Source organism: Salvelinus alpinus, chromosome 27 (assembly GCF_045679555.1).
Source record: "Salvelinus alpinus chromosome 27, SLU_Salpinus.1, whole genome shotgun sequence".
Lineage (NCBI taxonomy): Eukaryota > Metazoa > Chordata > Actinopteri > Salmoniformes > Salmonidae > Salvelinus > Salvelinus alpinus.
Genome location: NC_092112.1, coordinates 34671644 through 34690713, shown reverse-complemented (window position 1 = coordinate 34690713; position 19070 = coordinate 34671644). Strand labels below are relative to the sequence as shown.

At 43.9% G+C, this 19070-nt stretch overlaps 1 protein-coding gene across 3 annotated transcripts in view; it reads left to right on the top strand.

Moving 5' to 3' along the window:
• The window catches only part of brf1b (BRF1 general transcription factor IIIB subunit b), a 134034-nt gene extending 116934 nt beyond the window's left edge, over positions 1 to 17100 (top strand). For all 3 annotated transcript variants that reach the window (XM_071370415.1, XM_071370414.1, XM_071370417.1), the window contains 2 exons: positions 14210 to 14405; positions 14778 to 17100. In XM_071370415.1, the coding sequence (XP_071226516.1) occupies positions 14210 to 14405; positions 14778 to 14815 (234 nt within the window). In that variant the 3' untranslated portion in view covers positions 14816 to 17100. The remainder of the gene's footprint in view (positions 1 to 14209; positions 14406 to 14777) is intronic.
• Positions 17101 to 19070: the final 1970 nt, after the last annotated feature.

The window sequence follows — 19070 nt, the reverse complement described above, 5'->3', positions numbered from 1 at the left end:
AAACTCGTTTTTCAACCACTCCACACATTTTTTGTTAACAAACAATAGTTTTGGCAAGTCGGTTAGGACATCTACTTTGTGCATGACAAGTAATTTTTCCAACAATTGTTTACAGACAGATTATTTTACTTATAATTCACTGTATCACAATTCCAGTGGGTCAGAAGTTTACATACACTAAGTTGACTGTGCCTTTAAACAGCTTGGGAAATTATGTCATGGCTTTAGAAGCTTCTGATTGGCTAATTGACATAATTTGAGTCAATTGGAGGTGTATCTGTGGATGTATTTCAAGGCCTACCTTAAAACTCAGTGCCTCTTTGCTTGACATCATGGGAAAATCAAAAGAAATCAGCCAAGACCTCAGAAAAACAATTGTAGACCTCCACAAGTCTGGTTCATCCTTGGGAGCAATTTCAAAATGCCTGAAGGTACCACGTTCAACTGTAAAAACAATAGTACGCAAGTATAAACACCATGGGACCATGCAGCCGTCACACCACTCAGGAAGGAGACGCGTTCTGTCTCCTAGAGATGAACGTACTTTGGTGCGAAAAGTGCAAATCAATCCCAGAACAACAGCAAAGGACCTTGTGAAGATGCTGGAGGAAACCGGTACAAAAGTATATCCACAGTAAAACGAGTCCTATATCGACATAACCTGAAAGGCCGCTCAGCAAGGAAGAAGCCACTGCTCCAAAACTGCCATAAAAAAAAGCCAGACTACGGTTTGCAACTGCACATGGGACAAAGATTGTACTTTTTGGAGAAATGTTCTCTGTTCTGATTAAACAAAAATAGAACTATTTGGCCATAATGACCATCGTTATGTTTAGAGGAAAAAGGGGGAGGCTTGCAAGCCGAAGAACACCATCCCAACCGTGAAGCCCGGGGGTGGCAGCATCATGTTGTGGGGGTGCTTTGCTGCAGGAGGGACTGGTGCACTTCACAAAATAGATGGCAAGGAAAATTACGTGGATATATTGAAGCAACATCTCAAGACATCAGACAGGAAGTTAAAGCTTGGTCGCAAATGGGTCTTCCAAATGGACAATGACCCAAGCATACTTCCAAAGTTGTGGCAAAATGGCTTAAGGACAACAAAGTCAAGGTATTGGAGTGGCCATCACAAAACCCTGACCTCAATCCTATAGAAAATGTGTGGGCAGAACTGAAAAAGCGTGTGCGAGCAAGGAGGCCTACAAACCTGACTGTTACACCAGCTCTGTCAGAAGGCATGGGCCAATATTCACCGAACTTATTGTGGGAAGCTTGTGGAAGGCTACCTGAAACGTTTGACCCAAGTTAAACAATTTAAAGGCAATGCTACCAAATACGAATTTAGTGTATGTAAACTTCTGACGCACTGGGAATGTGATGAAAGAAATAAAAGCTGAAATAAATCATTCTCTCTACTATTATTCTGACATTTCACATTCTTAAAATAAAGCGGTGATCCTAACTGACCTTTGAAAGGGAATTTTTACTAGGATTAAATGTCAGGAATTGTGAAAAACTGAGTTTAAATGTATTTGGCTAAGGTGTATGTAAACTTCCGACTTCAACTATAAATGCAAAGAAAAACCAGTTTGATAACATAACGATTCCCACTCTTTTTTCACCTGACTCTATGCCTTCGGGATACTTTTTCTGCTGGGTTCCACAAAAATGAAGGTTCTAAAAAACCTCCTCATCCTTTCACCCAGTCTTCCAACGTCTGGCCACAGGTTCCAAAAGGTGTTCCCAAGCCATGTCAATTTCACTTCTCTCCTCATCTCCTTCCTCCTGAATGGCCACCCGATATACACGTGTGGTGGCCTTAATCAACTTTAGCTCATCTTGAGGTAACTCAGCACTGTATATACGTTTCACATCAATTCCCTCAGAAGATGATATCCCAACAATGCTACTAAGGTAACCCCTGCTACTACTAACACTGCCCATGACGCATACTTCAAAATCCCTCATTTGAGACGTAGTCCAATTCCATGCTGTTACCATAAGATCCTTCGCCATACTGCCGCTCCTTCAGTTACTGTATCTACAGCGACTGCCGTGAGAATAGCTATTGCATGGAATCTGTCTCCTGCTCTCCTATTGTCTTTGTGGTTCACTGATAGATCTAGGACTAACCCTTTCAGATACTCCCTACCTGTCTCCCAACTCATACCCGGTTCCCTAGCACCCAACATTTTCAATGACCTGTGTTCTGCTACGGTCGATACCTTCTTTGACAAACCCATCATTGAAAGTTAACAATAGTGTCTGAAATGACAACAGTATCTCTGCTACTCCCACAATAATGGGTATGTGTGACGTAACGATTTAACTTCATAGTAGTCTCTATATTGTGCACAGTTAGCTGTCCTTCCTGTTCTACGAGCTATTCCATGGTATCACTCTGCACAGCGGAGTGGTATTGTTCCCCAGACTCTACTAACCCCTTCCTTAATTTATGAGCCACACAGATCTCCACCCCAGACACATTCCATCCCGCTCCAGTCACATTCCATCCCGCTCTCCCAATTCACTGTAACGTTAATGCCTTGATTTTTGGGACTCCACAGAATACACTGATGTCGGTCCTGCCAGACTGTAATTAACACCCCTTATGCAAACGCTCTGTCCAACACAGGCCTGGTATGGCAACTGCTCGGCATCTGACCGTAAGGCGCTACAGAGGGTAGTGCAAACTGCCCAGTACATCACTGGGGCCAAGCTTCCTGCCATCCAGGACCTATAGAATAGGCGGTGTCAGAGGAAAGCCCATAAACTGTTATAGACTGTTTTCTCTGCTACCGCACATCAATCGGTTCCGGAGCGCCAAGTCTAGGACCAAAAGGCTCCTCAACAGCTTCTACCCCCAAGCCATTAGACTGCTGAACAATTCATAAAAATCGCCACCGGACAATTTACATTGACTCCCCCCTCTTGTACACTGCTGCTACTCGCTGTTTGAGCCCATGGGATTCTAGTCTCCATGCAAGTCTCCTTCATCCTCATCCTCGGATGTCAAAGCAAGACAGACTATGAGCCTTGTACGTAATTAATTGTACTGTATCATCCAGCAATCCATATGTATTGATGCGCTTTAACATTAAGATTCTGATGATATTGTAAAACGAAACCCCTACTATCCAGTACCCCCTCATGGTTGGCCCAAGCTATCATCTAGTGGGTTCTCTAATAACCTCCCTTTCGGGGGACACTACAAGTTAAGGTTTAAAGGAATTAAAACCCTCAATAAATTCAAGCAGTGCACCCTCCCCTCACTTTGTGCTCTCCTCACAGCTGAGGGGCAGCGCTCTCTCTCTCTTTATCTTCTAATCATAATTAAAACATTTTATAAATTATCCAACCCAAATTTAGAATTACAGTCCTTAGTGCTTTATGCTGAGTCCATCACTTGAATTCAAGCCCCTCAACTTAGCACACATTGTCACGGTTAGAATGTACATTTACAAACCGGACCATATATTACCCATATTAACTTTTCTCATTACAGCCCCCGTTTGTCCCTGTTTTACTGTCACGAGTGGCATGATAATGACAGATCGGTATCTCAATGCACTCTTAGTCTAAATTACTATACACTTTGCAGTGTGCAGACCTCCACAATCAACCTGATACCACAAATAAACTATTATTGGCATGGTTGACCACCCCCCGTTTCTCCCTGCACTCATCCTTCTGGCATGTCTTCATGTTCTTTTTCAGGTAGCGTTACAGTTCATCTTCCCAACGGCACATAGGTAACTCATGCCTGTCACAGTTGATGGCCCATGATAATGTCCTGATTTCAATATCTGGGAAATTAATCAGATTTTCCCAAGCGCACGGGTCTCTCACCTGAGCTGCCACCACCATTCTGTACAGTCCATTCTGTCTGGTGCATTTTTCCCACCAGTACACCAGCAGCAAGAGAGAAGTTTGGACGTGATCTCTCCATGCTCACTCCACATGCACGGTCTCAGGCCTCAATGCCGCACTCCTGCCGCTCGTACACAGGTTGACGGCTCGGACTCAGATCACAGGTAGGAGTGGTGAAAGACTAGGCCGTAGTGAACGCCTTTGTTGCTATTTCTTCTGCCGGTTGGGGGGGGTTGAGGTTCACACTATTCTTGGTCAATTTATCCCTTCCATGCATCAAGACACCATCTGGGGTCACCTTCGCCATAACTCGAGAGAGGCCTGGGCAAAACAACAGTTTAAGACATTTCTGATTCTGGAAATCCAGACCAACTATTCACTGTATGACAAATTATTACATTCCCAATTTTTTTATACCAAAATCTCTAAGACAAATGTCAAAGAGCAATTCAACACACTGTTGAAACCATTTTCCAAATTGGCTTATACTCCCTTATCATACTGGCGACTTCACCGCAGAGTTACCGGGTCAGGGAGTTAGAGCGCTAACTCTTAGGGAAAAATCCCGACAATACAGCAGACCCAATCTGGTGAGATTTGTATTGAAACAAAGTTTAAAACAAGAACCAAAACAACAGCAATACACATATCACTCAAAGTGGGGAAAACCTCAATCCATTTGGAGTAACAGTCAATCATTATCAATGTATCTTTTCCTTTTATATGCAGACTGAACAAAAACTATTTGCATATTTACCAAAGGGCCAAAGCCCCAGGGAACTGGTAATTTCCTCTTTGTGCACATGACTCGCATTGTGATTTATGCTTGGGGGGAAAAAACACCACCACTGCCTGTTAAATCAAAAATAAACAAATTAGAATAACAAAACAAATTAGAATTACAACTCTTGATAACTCCATAAGGACACAATTGTATCCCATAAGGTAATGGTAAAATAGACTAGAGACAAGTGTCCCTCATTCATATTATGCTTAAATCTCACCTATTGTCTTGATAATTTCTATTGAGGTTGATCAGGCCTCACCAGAAAGTCAGGACAAAGGTCATTCAACACCATTAAGTATTTTATTTTCCTTTTCTTTCCCTGTACTTCAGAAACCACTTAACAACATGTCAAACATTTCCATCATTCTGCGTACCCAGTTTAAAACCAAATTAAAAAGACCCCACACAATAAATCAAACACGGTATTAACACCACTAACAAATATTCATAACCGGTGAGTTGTGTGTGCGTGCTGGTGTGTGTGGTAAACCGAAGGGCAAAAACAAACACATGACCAGGTCTTACTTATCTGGGAGCTCCCTTTATGGGCGAATCCAGATACCTTTATACTTATTAAAACTGCAGAATTTCACTAACTGCTGCTTCCAACTGAAACCCTCAAACACCTAGATCCCTTGAACGCAGCTCACTCTCCAGATCCCAATCACCTGAATTCGAATCACCTGTTCACACACATGTATGTCATTATCACACACTATTTAGTTCAGTTCTTTGCACCCCATCACTGTGAGGTATTGTTTGTGTTGTGACACACGGCTTTCTGAGCTCTGTTTTTCCCCGTGATTTACTCCTCCCGTGTATGATAGTTTTGGCCTGCCTCACTAACACCTTTTGCCTATTCCCTGCCTGTACTTTAGTCTATCGAATTTCCTGTTATCTACCTATTGCCTTATCTCTCGGACTACGCTACTAGCCTTTTCCATGCCTGTACTGTTGCCCTTTTGGACTCCCTGTGTATGACCTTCTGCCTGCCCCAGGATCCAGTCTCCTCCTGTGGTACTTTGCAATAAACACCTGCTGCTCCCTGCGCTTGAAACAAGCTCTGTCTCCCCTCGTGTTCATTACAACTGCTCTCCCAAGACAACAGTCTCAGGAAACATTCCAAAGGGAGATATAATGACAGCCCCTCTTCTGGAAGAGAAAGTGTACATCTTAATCAGCAACCTAAAAGTTTTCATTACAAACAAAACATGAGTCCACTATCCTCCCTCCAATTGTTTGTTTTTGTTTTAATCCACCCCAACGTTTATGTACTCTTATTTAGCATGTACTACCCTTAGACACAGTGACATTTATCATTTATCATTTAACAATTCACTGGTCTCTCTTTTCCCCATGAGTTTCCTTAACCACCACACCACAATGCCCTACATGTTCATGAACAAACATTTTTTAAAGTAATTTCAGGTTTGGCAACCCCAATGTTGTTGCTTGACAGAATTTCTTCTTTAAAACTCTAACACTTACAATATTAACTCCAATCTAATTTCTCGTGACCCCTCCTCCCTTTCGTCAATTCTATACATTTATTTCAGAATAAGAGGAAATAAAATGTCTCACGAGATTAAACCCCCCCCCCCCCCAAGGTTTTCTGAGTTTGCAAGGAGTGTTTGGTCTGGTAATTTGAATTTGTTACCTTTTAGAATCCATTCCCCTGGTATTTCGCATAGATTCTTCCAACCTCAAAATTGGTTCCACACCCGTCGCCATGTAACATTATCCGAGTATTGTTACTGGTCCAATGGCAGAGACATAGGTAGTAGCTGTATCGCTTTCGATTCTGCCCCTTTTACCTTGCTAACTGTAACACTTTTCCCTGTTGTAAATTTAGCCTATTTCTCATCTTAAGGAATCAGTGATGTTTGATCGCCGGAGGAGCTGCACCAGGAGGTAATGTAGCGCTTTTCCCTTCTGGACAAATCCTCTGCAGCTCCCTCATGGCTTACCTCTGCCACTGGCCCTGCCATTAAGGGAATAGGGACAGGAAGCACTACAAAAATCCCTCGGAAGATACTGTTAAACAACAGAACTCCCATTTCCCCAAGACCCCTTGCCACTGTAAAGTCTTCTCTAGAGAGCTTCCTCCCTATCAAACTACTTTTCCCCACTTTTGGCAGCCCAGAAGATGATGTTGATCCACTGTTTTTCCTATCTAAGTGTAATGATTTCCTTTCTATCCGGCCCCTTACTGACTTAGAGGTTCTTGCCACCCTCTGCGGTGTTCTCCATGGGACAGCAAGAGACTGGTAGGAGATAGTCCATGAACATGTGTCAAGCTGGGAGGAGTTTCAAAACATATTCCTCTCAGAGGAGTATGAGGATGAACTGGCGGAACGGGTTTGTAACAGAGTCCAGGGTGAAGCAGAGCCAATACAGGACTTTGCCTTCTCCCATTGAGTTCTATGTTGGAGATGGAAGGCTGATATTACTGAGCAGGAGATGGTCAAACGCATTCTTAAGAACATGGTTCCCCACCTTGCCAGTCAACTTCAGGAACGTGTGCAGAATGTGGATGATCTGGTGCGTCTTGGGACTCAGTTTGAGAAGGACTGGAAGCACTACCTCCAAACTCCAAACCTTGTTCCGGTATCCCAATAACTCCCCTGGGGCTAAAACGTCTCAGCTGTTTGTGCCCAAGATCCAAGACAAAAGTCCAGTGATGTGCTGGAGGTGTAAAGTCCAACAGCCTCCAGGTTCTTGCCCCCTCTATGGCCAGCGTCAGGATTCAGGTAAAGGTCAGAAAGGACCTTGCATACAATCCCGGAGAGTAGTTACAGTATTGGTACCTAATAATTTGATTACTGGATCTGATAGTGAAGCTTCTGACAATTTACTACTGGAGAATACAGGTGACCTAATGTCTTATTCAAATATCATTGTTGTTGACAACACATGTAACACATTATTCACAGTTGTCTTCTTATTTCCACATAATCTGTCACAGTTCCCCCCCCCCCCCAATAGGGCATGAACCAACCTCTTTCCTTATCGCTACTGCTAATAAACTCAAATCATGTTCAAACAACGTTTGAATATCTTTTTCCTTTTCTAACCATGGATGAGGCTCTCCTCCAGAACTGATAGGCAACCTTCTATTACTATCCACATACACTCTACTGCCTCACGGCCACTGCAGCTGGGACTTTCGTCCCTCTTACAGATCTCGCAGGGGAATACTTCTAGGGACCTATCCTACACGGAACCTACATTGTAGTGTCACTCATGGATCTCGCAGAGGACTAGCTCCACCCGGGACCTAGCCTTATAGAACCTACCCTACACCATATATATACATGGATCTCGCAGAGGGAAACCTCCGCTCGGCACCTATCTTTAAAGGAACCAACTGTTAGGCGTGGAGGAGCAGGTGAACAGAAGTGCAGACTCAGACGAGGAGACAGGGATAAGGTAACTAAGGTATTTATTGAAAAGCGGGGGGGATGGGGTGCAGGCCAGGGAAAGCTCAGGCGGGTCGTAGGGAACCAGGAACTGAGGCTGGGGCAAGGGGAGTAGGGGCAGGATAAGCAGGTCCGGAGTGGAATCCAAGGAAGCAGTAGAGTGGGGGCGCAGGGAAGCAGGACTGACGAGACGAGGGGACTGGAGACAGGGACCAGAGTCAGAGCGGAAAGAAACAGTAGCGGAGAGAAAAGCAGGGTCAGGCTAGGGTAAAATGGGGACAACAGGATAAGATCTATGCAGGAACAAACAGCTTGAAATGCAGAGTAGCAGAGGCTACGATCTGGCAGCCTGGAAGTGGCAGGGCTGAATATTTGTTGAGGTCTTGATTTTGGAACAGGTTGCAGCTGGTGGGGATCCCCTCTGACTCCAGCACACCTGTCTCCACTCACACAATCACATACACCCACAGACAGACAGCACTGGGGGAGTGCCGACAGGTTAGGGAGACACAGGATGAGAAGTAGAGGGCATGGAGGAGCAGATGTAACACCTAACCTACACCATATATTTACGACCAGTCGTTACACAATGGACCTACTGAATAAACTCAGGCTTTCTAGGTCCGTATCCTATAATTGTTCAGCCTACGATTCTCATCTCCCCAATATGTTAGAATGAGTGGTAACAGGTGTAGGAACTGTGTCTACCTTGTTTCTGGTGGCAGCTCCTGTTTCACTGATTCTGACTCTGTAGTTCCACTGTAAATCGTGGTGAACCCTGCTCGCAGTGCCAACTGTTAGGTTATAAATAAACAGAGTAAAAACTCAGATGTCTAGTAAAGCTCAAACCAAGTTTATTCACCCACTGGGTCACACAGCTGCAAAATACATATTTACACAAGCACTGGTATTTAAACCTTCCTCCTATGCTGAGTCTCCTCCTTACACATCTGGACAGCCAATAGATCTCTGTTGCTAGACAGAACTTTGGTGATTCCTTCTCACTTCATCTGAGCTGACCTCGGCCAAATTCCTCACTCCTCCCCAACACACTGTTGACTGTCCTGTTGACTTGTACCAGACTGTGGCTCTTCTCCTTTCCATAAGATACATGTTGTCTAACAATAACATGTTTTGACGGAATGTTAACGTTCTGCATTCCCCCCTCTCCCTGAATAAGGATATTTCATATTTTCAAGTTTAGAAGTCAGAACCCATCACTGAGGCAGTTTTCTGCCAACATCATTATTACGCTAAACGTGCGTGTCATGTGGTCCAGCGCCGGGAGTATCGTCACCATGCTGAAGAGGTATTCATAAAAATGTCTGAAGGTGGCAGGTCTGCATATTTTAATACTTATTTGAATAGGGCCTTGGTCTTCATTGATTTCCCTTGACCCCTAAACCAAATAGCACCTTTAATCTTACTCTTCAGATCGCTCCATACCCTGTTTTGTAAGTGACTACTTACTATTGTTTTGTTTTGATACAGTCCACTGTACTCATTAGGTTAGCTCTTGTTCAACTTAGGGTCAGCAGTCGACATTGTATTAGCACGTAACTCAAGTTCGGTTAATAAGGTATTAGCATGGGGCTAAATGTTGATTATCACAGGAGTTGGCATGTTAGTGGTCTACTCTGGGCTCCCTCAGTGCTCTGACAACTGAATGAGACTTCACAGCTCACCAATCAGCAGTAGAAAGGACCTCACACAAGAACCTCGCGGGGGTCATCTGCCCGTTGCCAGGCAACCCAATGCTACCTCCAGGGAACCAATGAAAGAGTCCACTAATTGGCTGGAGCATTGTGTGCAGAATGGAAGTAAAGCCTGCATTCAGGAAAGGAGAAAGAGAGAGAGGAGTGAGACGTTTACAAGACACGTTAAAGGGGCATCTTTCGAAAGAGTAACCATAAAGGTTCAATTTGGAAGCCACGTGTCTTTATGTTGTCTTTTTTTTTTACATATTTATTAGGAATTTGTACACGTTTTATTGACAGTGAGAGACATTTAAATGGGGAGATAGATGAGAGGGATACAGTACAGAAAGTGAGTGGTGGAACCTGCCTCCAGAGGCACGTGGTCCATGTGCACTAACCTGCCTCCAGGGGCACGTGGTCCATGTGCACTAACCTGCCTCCAGGGGCACGTGGTCCAGGTGCACTAACCTGCCTCCAGGGGCACGTGGTCCAGGTGCACTAACCTGCCTCCAGGGGCACGTGGTCCAGGTGCACTAACCTGCCTCCAGAGGCACGTGGTCCATGTGCACTAACCTGCCTCCAGGGGCACGTGGTCCAGGTGCACTAACCTGCCTCCAGAAGCACGTGCTTCAGGTGCACTAACCTGCCTCCAGGGGCACGTGGTCCATGTGCACTAACCTGCCTCCAGGGGCACGTGGTCCAGGTGCACTAACCTGCCTCCAGGGGCACGTGGTCCAGGTGCACTAACCTGCCTCCAGGGGCACGTGGTCCAGGTGCACTAACCTGCCTCCAGGGGCACGTGGTCCATGTGCACTAACCTGCCTCCAGAGGCACGTGGTCCATGTGCACTAACCTGCCTCCAGGGGCACGTGGTCCAGGTGCACTAACCTGCCTCCAGAAGCACGTGCTTCAGGTGCGGTAGCGCTACAACTAGACCAAACCCCGGCACTGGGTGAAGATTGACGTCTGTGCTTATGTTTGCATTTGTGTATGACTTTATGTTGTCTTTTTTTTTTACATATATTTATTAGGAATTTGTACACATTTTATTGGCAGTGAGAGACATTTAAATGGGGAGATAGATGAGAGGGATACAGTACAGAAAGTGAGTGGTGGAACCTGAAGCTCTCTTCTACACTGAAGAAAAATATAAACACAACATGCAGCAATTTCACTAAGTAACAGTTCATGTAAGGAAATCAGTCAATTAGGCCCTAATCTATGGATTTCACATGACTGGGAATACAGATATGCATCTGTTGGTCACAGATACCTTTAAAAAAGGTAGGGGCATGGATCAGAAAACCAATCAGTATTTGATGTGACCACCATTTGCCTCATGCATTGCCATCGATAAAATGCAATTGTGTTTGTTGTCTGTAACTTGTGCCTGCCCATGCGATAACCCCACCGCCACCATGGGGCACACTGTTCACAACGTTGACATCAGCAAACTGCTTGCCCACAAGATGCCATACATGCTGTCTGCCATCTGCCTGATACAGTTTAAACCAGAATGAATCTTTGAAGAGCACATTTCTCCAGCTTGCCAGTGGCCAGCGAAGGTGAGTATTTGCCCACTGAAGTCGGTTATGATGCCGAACTGCAGTCAGGTCAAGACCCTGGTGAGGACGACTAGCACACAGATGAGCTTCCCTGTTTGACAGTTTGTGCAGAAATTCTTTGGTTGTGCAAACCCACAGATTATTCAGCTCTCCGGAAGGCTGGTCTCAGACGATCCCGCAGGTGAAGAAGCCGGATGTGGAAGTCCTAGGCTGTCGTGGTTACACATGGTCTGCAGTTGTGAGGCCGGTTGGAGTTACTGCCAAATTCTCTTAAACGTCTTATAGTAGAGAAATTAACATTCAATTCTCTGGCAACAGTTCTGGTGGATATTCCTGCAGTCAGCATGCCAGTTGCACGCTCCCTCAAAACTTGAGACATCTGTGGCGTTGTGTTGTGTGACAAAACTGTCCTCAGTACAAGGTGCACCTGTGTAATGATCATGCTGTTTAATCAGCTTCTTGATATGCCACACCTGTCAAGTGGATGGATTATCTTGGCAAAATGAGAAATGCTCACTAACAGGGATGTAAACAAACTTGAGCTCAACATTTGAGAGAAATAACCTTTTTGTGCGTATGAAACATGTGACCAACACTTTACATGTTGCGTTTACAGTTGAAGTCGGAAGTTTGCATACACTTAGGTTGGAGTCATTAAAACTCGTTTTTCAACCACTCCACAAATTCCTTGTTAACAAACTATAGTTTAGTCGGTTAGGACATCTACTTTGTGCATGACACAAGTAGTTTTTCCAACAATTTTTTACAGACAGATTATTTCACTGTATCACAATTCCAGTGGGTCAGAACTTTACATACACAATGTTGACTGTGCCTTTAAACAGCTTGGAAAATTCCAGAAAATTATGTCATGGCGTTAGAAGCTTCTGTTAGGCTAATTGACATAATTTGAGTCAATTGAAGGTGTACCTGTGGATCTATTTCAAGGCCTACCTTCAAACTCAGTGCCTCTTTGCTTGACATCATGGGAAAATCAAAAGAAATCAGCCAAGACCTCAGAAAAAAAATGTGTAGACCTCCACAAGTCTGGTTCATCCTTGGGAGCAATTTCCAAATGCCTGAAGGTACCACGTTCATCTGTACAAACAATAATACGCAAGTATAAACACCATGGAACCACACAGCCGCCATACCGCTCAGGAAGGAGACACGTTCTGTCTCCTAGAGTTGAACGTACTTTGGTGCGAAAAGTGCAAATCAATCCCAGAACAACAGCAAAGGACCTTGTGAAGATGCTGGAGGAAACCGGTACAAAAGTATATCCACAGTAAAACGAGTCCTATATCGACATAACCTGAAAGGCCGCTCAGCAAGGAAGAAGCCACTACTCCAAAACCGCCATAAAAAAGCCAGACTACGGTTTACAACTGCACATGGGGACTAAGATCGTACTTTTTGGAGAAATGTCCTCTGTTCTGATGAAACAAAAATAGAACTGTTTGGCCATAATGACCATCGTTATGTTTGGAGGAAAAAGGGGGATGCTTGCAAGCCGAAGAACACCATCCCAACCGTGAAGCACGGGCGTGGCAACATTGTGTTGTGGGGGTGCTTTGCTGCAGGAGGGACTGGTGCACTTCACAAAATAGATGGCATCATGAGGATGGACAATTATGTGGATATATTGAAGCAACATCTCAAGACATCAGTCAGGAAGTTAAAGCTTGGTCGCAAATGGGTCTTCCAAATGGACAATGACCCCAAGCATACTTCCAAGGTCAAGGTATTGGAGTGGCCAGCACAAAGAGAAAATTTGTGGGCAGAACTAATAAAGCGTGTGCGAGCAAGGAGACCTACAATCCTGACTCAGTTACACCAGCTCTGTCAGGAGGAATGGGCCAGAATTCACCCAACTTATTGTGGGAAGCTTGTGGAAGGCTACCCAAAACGTTTGACCCAAGTAAAACAATTTAAAGGCAATGCTACCAAATACTAATTGAGTGTATGTAAACTTCTGACCCTATTATTCTGACATTTCACATTCTTATAATAAAGTGGTGATCCTAACTGACCTAAACAGGAAATTTTTACTAGGATTAAATGGCAGGAATTGTGAAAAACTGAGTTTAAATGTATTTTGCTAAGGTGTATGTAAACTTCTGACTTCAACTGTATATTTTTGTTCAGTATACATGTCTCTGCTGCAGTTTCAATCGGGATCCTCCCTGCCCTGGCCCAGCCATAGTGCTGTCTCTCCTCTTGTTGGTGAACCCACTAGTTAAGGCCAACATGGCTTCACACTATCCCAGTCTCCACTCTCTGTCAATCTCCCCCACTGGCCCAAGCCGGCTTCAACAAGCCTGCCTGTGAACAGTGGTGAAGACCCTTGGTCAGAGCCTTGTAGGGGCTTGAGGCTAGTCAACTTGTTCTCCCTGACCGTCTGCCATCAGGTCCCCTACTGGTGGTCATGACTTGAATGTCACCGCCTGGAGATGGTCCTCATTATGCCCTAGCATGAGAGAGAGGGAAAGAGGCAGCGACTGAAAGAGAGAGAGAGAGAGAAAGAAGAGATGGCCATGCTATAATTAGTTCAAATACCCTCCTCTTTTCCAGTACATGATGATTAATTAGGCCTCTCGCACCTCCCGGCGTTGCTTCCCTTCACTCCTATAAAAATGCCTGCTGGGATATGCGGTCCCTGATTTATCCCTCACTCTCTCTGTTGCTCTTTTTTCCCCTTTCTTCCCTCTTTGTCTCCATTCGCTCTCTCTAACTCACTCCCATCTATTTAAATAATATTCAAAAAATTTGCTAGAGACATGATTTAGCGACATTTCGGTGGCAGAAGTGGTCTCCAATGGCCATAAGCAGATGACAGTATTGCCTAACGTAAACACGTTCCTTTTCCAGGTGACCCCTAACCTGGCCCCGGCTGCAATCCCTGTTCTGCCCAACTTGTCTAGCCCGCCTACCCCCAACCCAGCCCCTCCAGGACCCACTATGGTGGAGAGTGGCCCGGTGGCCTATGACGAAGCGGCAGAGGATGAGGAGGAGGAAGAAGTGGAGGAGCCCTGTGTCAGTGCGTTGCAGCTCCTGGGAGGAAACGGTGAGGGAACATGCAATGCAGATCACACACACATTACAGTACAAAAACATCCACACACCACCAACACACACACAAACACAAAGACACACACAAGCACAGAAGTGAGTCATAGCATGTCAATACAGACCTGACTATAGAACGTATCCGTGGCACAATAGGTAAGTAACAACTCATTGCAAGCTCTTTTGAACGTGTGTGAATCGTAGGTGTTATGGCTTATTTTCATCAACGTTGTTAACAATTGCATCAGCCCTGAAGGCATACCCCAGGCAACATAATCCTAGCGCTGTGAGCTTGCGATACTGCTGATTGAAATGCTAACCCAATGGACCTACACACTAGCATTTCACTCCCTTTCTCTTTTTCTCTCAGAGTACGGCTGTGAGGCTGAAGAGGAAGAGGTTTTCTAGGCTCCCATTTTTCCTCTTCTTTCATCAAACACTGCGGATTCCCCAAAATAGTTGTCTCACCATTGACCTCTTTGAGCGGGGACAGTCGCCAGAGGAAGGGAGGAGAGGAAAAGGACATCCACTGTTCAGATGAACTGCTAAGGTGAACATGGAGTGTGGCTGGGTGTGGGGAGAGCTACGGGGTATGCAAGCTTTTATTCCAGCCTTGCTCGAACACACCTGATTCAGCCAATCAATGTCCTGATCAGGAGTTGGTTAGTAGAATCAGGTGTGTTCCTGCACACCCAGTCACTCTCTATGAGGAGGGTTGGCCATCCCCGGTCTTCTAGAAAGACAGGGGGACCATTTTGGGTTGGAAACTCTGGAGTGCATTAGCAAAAGATACATATATACGCGAAGCAGTGAAGTTAAAGCAGTGCAGGGTATATGCAAATTGCAAGTGACTGGCTTCAGTGAATGGCTTCACGTTATCTTCAATGGCTACAATGTGGCTACACCACTTTAGCCATCTTGAGGAGTAGGGTGAAATTTCCCCTAGATGCTGATCTTGAATCAGTTTTGCCAGTAATGAAGGTTAGAATTTGGGGGGGACGCTGATCCTGTGCTTTTTTCCTTTCCTTTTTAAAAATATTTTTCACAAATATCCACAATCCTCGGTCACCTACTTTTCTACTGTTACAGAGTTCACACTGACCCCTCTGTCCACTCAATGAGCAGTCGGCGAGAACAGCTAGGTCGTGCCAGTTCACTGGTACTGCAATGGGCCTTTTGTCATTGCCGCATTGCATTATGCTCTGTAGAGAGGGCCTGCGTCCCAAATGGCATCCTATTATTCCCTACATAATGCACTATGGTCAAAAGTAGTGCACTATATAGGGAATGCCATTTGGGAAACAGTCAGAGAAAGGGCATACCGGAGTGCATCCACTCAACCTTGCTCGCCTTTCGTAGCGGTGCTATAATTGTCAAAACAGGACGTTGGCTTTAGCTGGCAGAGCTATTCAATGCATCTATGGGCACTGAGTAGCACAATGGGCACAAAAGTTGGTCAGTCCCTTTTCAATTCCAGTCATTGAAATTAACATTTGGACGTATTTATCTTGTTGTTTATTACCGACTGTCATGGGGTTGAAAGGGAATTGATACTGTGCTTACGTCCATCTTTGTTTACGTCCATCTTTGTTTACTCCCGTCCTTTGATCTCAGTAGAATCTCCCTTTATGATCATCATCAAATGCTGGTATTCACAAATGCAGTTTTTTAAATAATGAAATGAACTGGCATCCATTTTGTAAAATATGTACCTAATGCAAAACTCAGTGGGTGGTATTTTGAAAAGGCAAAGAAGTGCCGCTCTTGTCATAACAAACCGTATCACTTCAAATAAATTGTGTGCATCATGTATAAGTGCTGGTTGTTTTGATAATGAAAGATTCAAAAATAAAATGCTGCTACGATTATTAGGAGTAATACGGTCACTTTCGACACTAGCGAAAGTTTTTTTGCTTTGACAAAGTGAGGCCCGATGTATCCATGAAACCTAGAATAGTACAAACACTCCAAGGCAGCTATCTCTTGGTAGAGCTCTGTATATCATTGTAAAAAGGAAGGAAAAAAAGAAAAAGAAAGTTTACTGAAATGCTTTTGTTTGTTTGTAGAAATGTCATTGTATTTTAGCTATTTTATCTTGTGTATACTTTTCCAAAGCAAATATGAAGAACTACAACTATATAAGAATGTAAATATTAATCCTTGTTGGGTAGTCTGTTTGTATGTTTATATGTTGTTTTGCCTCAAATGGCCATTTCAGAAAAAATATTAGCCTGCTTTTGTGTTTTTGTAAATGTATTTTGTTTTATGACAAAATTCTGTCATTTTATGATTTTATATGAATTCACTGGTAAACTGAAAAGGATTATAGATCCTGGTGTTCTGTATTTTGATATTTTACACGTCAACTCCACCAGCTTTTGAACAGAACATTTCCTAACAGCATTCCAAGTTAATCTAGGCCTGGATTCAATCCAAGGTGTTATAGCGCAGATCACTATGCATCCGACAATGCGCCTTTTAAAGGCATTTTCCCTGACCTTCGCAGAGATGGCATTCACAGTGCTTATGGCAGCTCAATCGTAAATTACTTTTTAAAGTCGGTTGTAGTGTACTGTGGTACACAATAACGTGCCTTGCATTGAATCCCGGCCCTAGTTAAGGAACAATAGTTCCTCACAACAACACAATCACACACATTCCATTTTTATCAGTGAATAAACTCATTTCAGTTAGTGTGTATTTTTTTAATTGGATGATATGATCGTATCAGCTATGTATCTCACTGTCAAGCGGAAAGGGGCTTGAATCAATAGAGAAAGCGAGGACAGGTGGAAAGAAAAAGTGGAAGAGTGGAATTGGTGGGAAGAAAAGGTGAAATAGAGAAAGATAGGAGTAGGTGTTAAGAAATAGTAAACTGACACTGACATTTTAATGTGGGTGGGTTGATAAAATGAAGTGTTTGTTAAAACTCTTACTCTTGTGAATTTGCAGCAGTATCATATACTCTGAATATTTAAAAGCATGACCTTGACTTGGATTATAACGAAATCGTTACAAGGTGTCCAAACTTTTATTTGTCTAGCAGAGTTACATTATCTTGGCTACCATGGCTAGAAGAAGAGATCTCAGTGACTTTGAAAGAGTGGTCTCAAAGGAGCCTAGGGGGTTTAAAGGTGTGTGTGTGTGTGTGTGTGTGTGTGTGTGTGTGTGTGTGTGTGTGTGTGTGTGTGTGTGTGTGTGTGTGTGTGTGTGTGTGTGTGTGTGTGTGTGTGTGTGTGTGTGTGTGTGTGTGTGTGTGTGTGTCAGTCACCAGATCTCAACCCAATTGGAGATTCCGGAGCGTCGCCTCTGACAGCATTTTCCACCACCATCAACAAAACACAAAATTCTGTAATTTCTCGTGGAAGAATGGTGTCACATCTCTCCAATAGAGTTCCAGACACGTGTAGAATCTATACCACGGTGCATTGAAGCTGTTCTGACTCGTGGTGGCCCAATGTCTTATTAAGACTCTTTATGTTGGTGTTTTCTTTATTTTAGTGTTGGTGTTAACTGTATGTCTTATTTGGCTTATAATATGTTATGTCTCTCTATGGACAACATTTTCAACTGTCTCATCCGACAATGATGCTATTTAGTCCGGATCGTTATGAGGTGACTATAAAGGCATTATAACAAGGCCATGTATGCTCATAACAAGTCTTACAATACACTGCATCCGAATACATTATACCTGGATGCTACATTACACATTTCCCAATCCATCACTGGAGGACCCCTAGGGTATGCACCAGTGCTTAATTTGTTAATCAGGAGGTGCTGGAACACAGCTTATAAGAGCACTGATTCAAAGAGAATGGAGAGAGAGCAAGGTGGAGCTACAGTACAGTAGACACAGGAAGAAAGAGGGGCGAGAGAAAAATCAAGTGAAAAAGAAGGGAGAGCCTAAGAAAGGTGGAGGAGAGAGAGGCTGAAACTCATGAATCAGTCTTGGAACCCCCAGGGTGTCTGTGTCAGGTGTGTTAGTGCTGGGCTTGACCAAAGATGTGCACAGACACCCTGGGGGTTCCAAGACTGATTCATGTGAGTCACAGCACGCCCCAATTGCACAATCTTGCATGATCAACTGTAGCCTAAACAGGAAAACACAGGTGTTTCTCTGGGTGCTGAAGCCAAGTAGCCCATCTTTAATGGATAAAATTGGCCAGCATTCTATATCTTGAATTGTACAATGTGACCGGATGTTTATTGTGGGAAAACTTTGAATATAATGTTCTAAAAATAAATACACATTTTAGCATTTATTTTTACAAACACATATCCACTCCACAAGTCTACCAAGGCGTGTTACAATGATATCAGAGGCAGAGATAATCCATTTCACTCAAGTCAAAGGCAGCATTCCAATTGGCACTCTATTTCTTAGTAGTGCACTAGGGCTCTGGTCAAAAGTACAGTCGTGGCCAAAAGTTTTGAGAATGACACAAATATACATTTTCACAAAGTCTGCTGCCTCATTTTGTATGATGGGAATTTGCATATACTCCAGAATGTTATGAAGAGTGATCAGATGAATTGCAATTAATTGCAAAGTCCCTCTATGCCATGCAACTTAACTGAATCCCCAAAACACATTTCTACTGCATTTCAGCCCTGCCACAAAAGGACCAGCTGACATGTCAGTGATTCTCTCGTTAACACA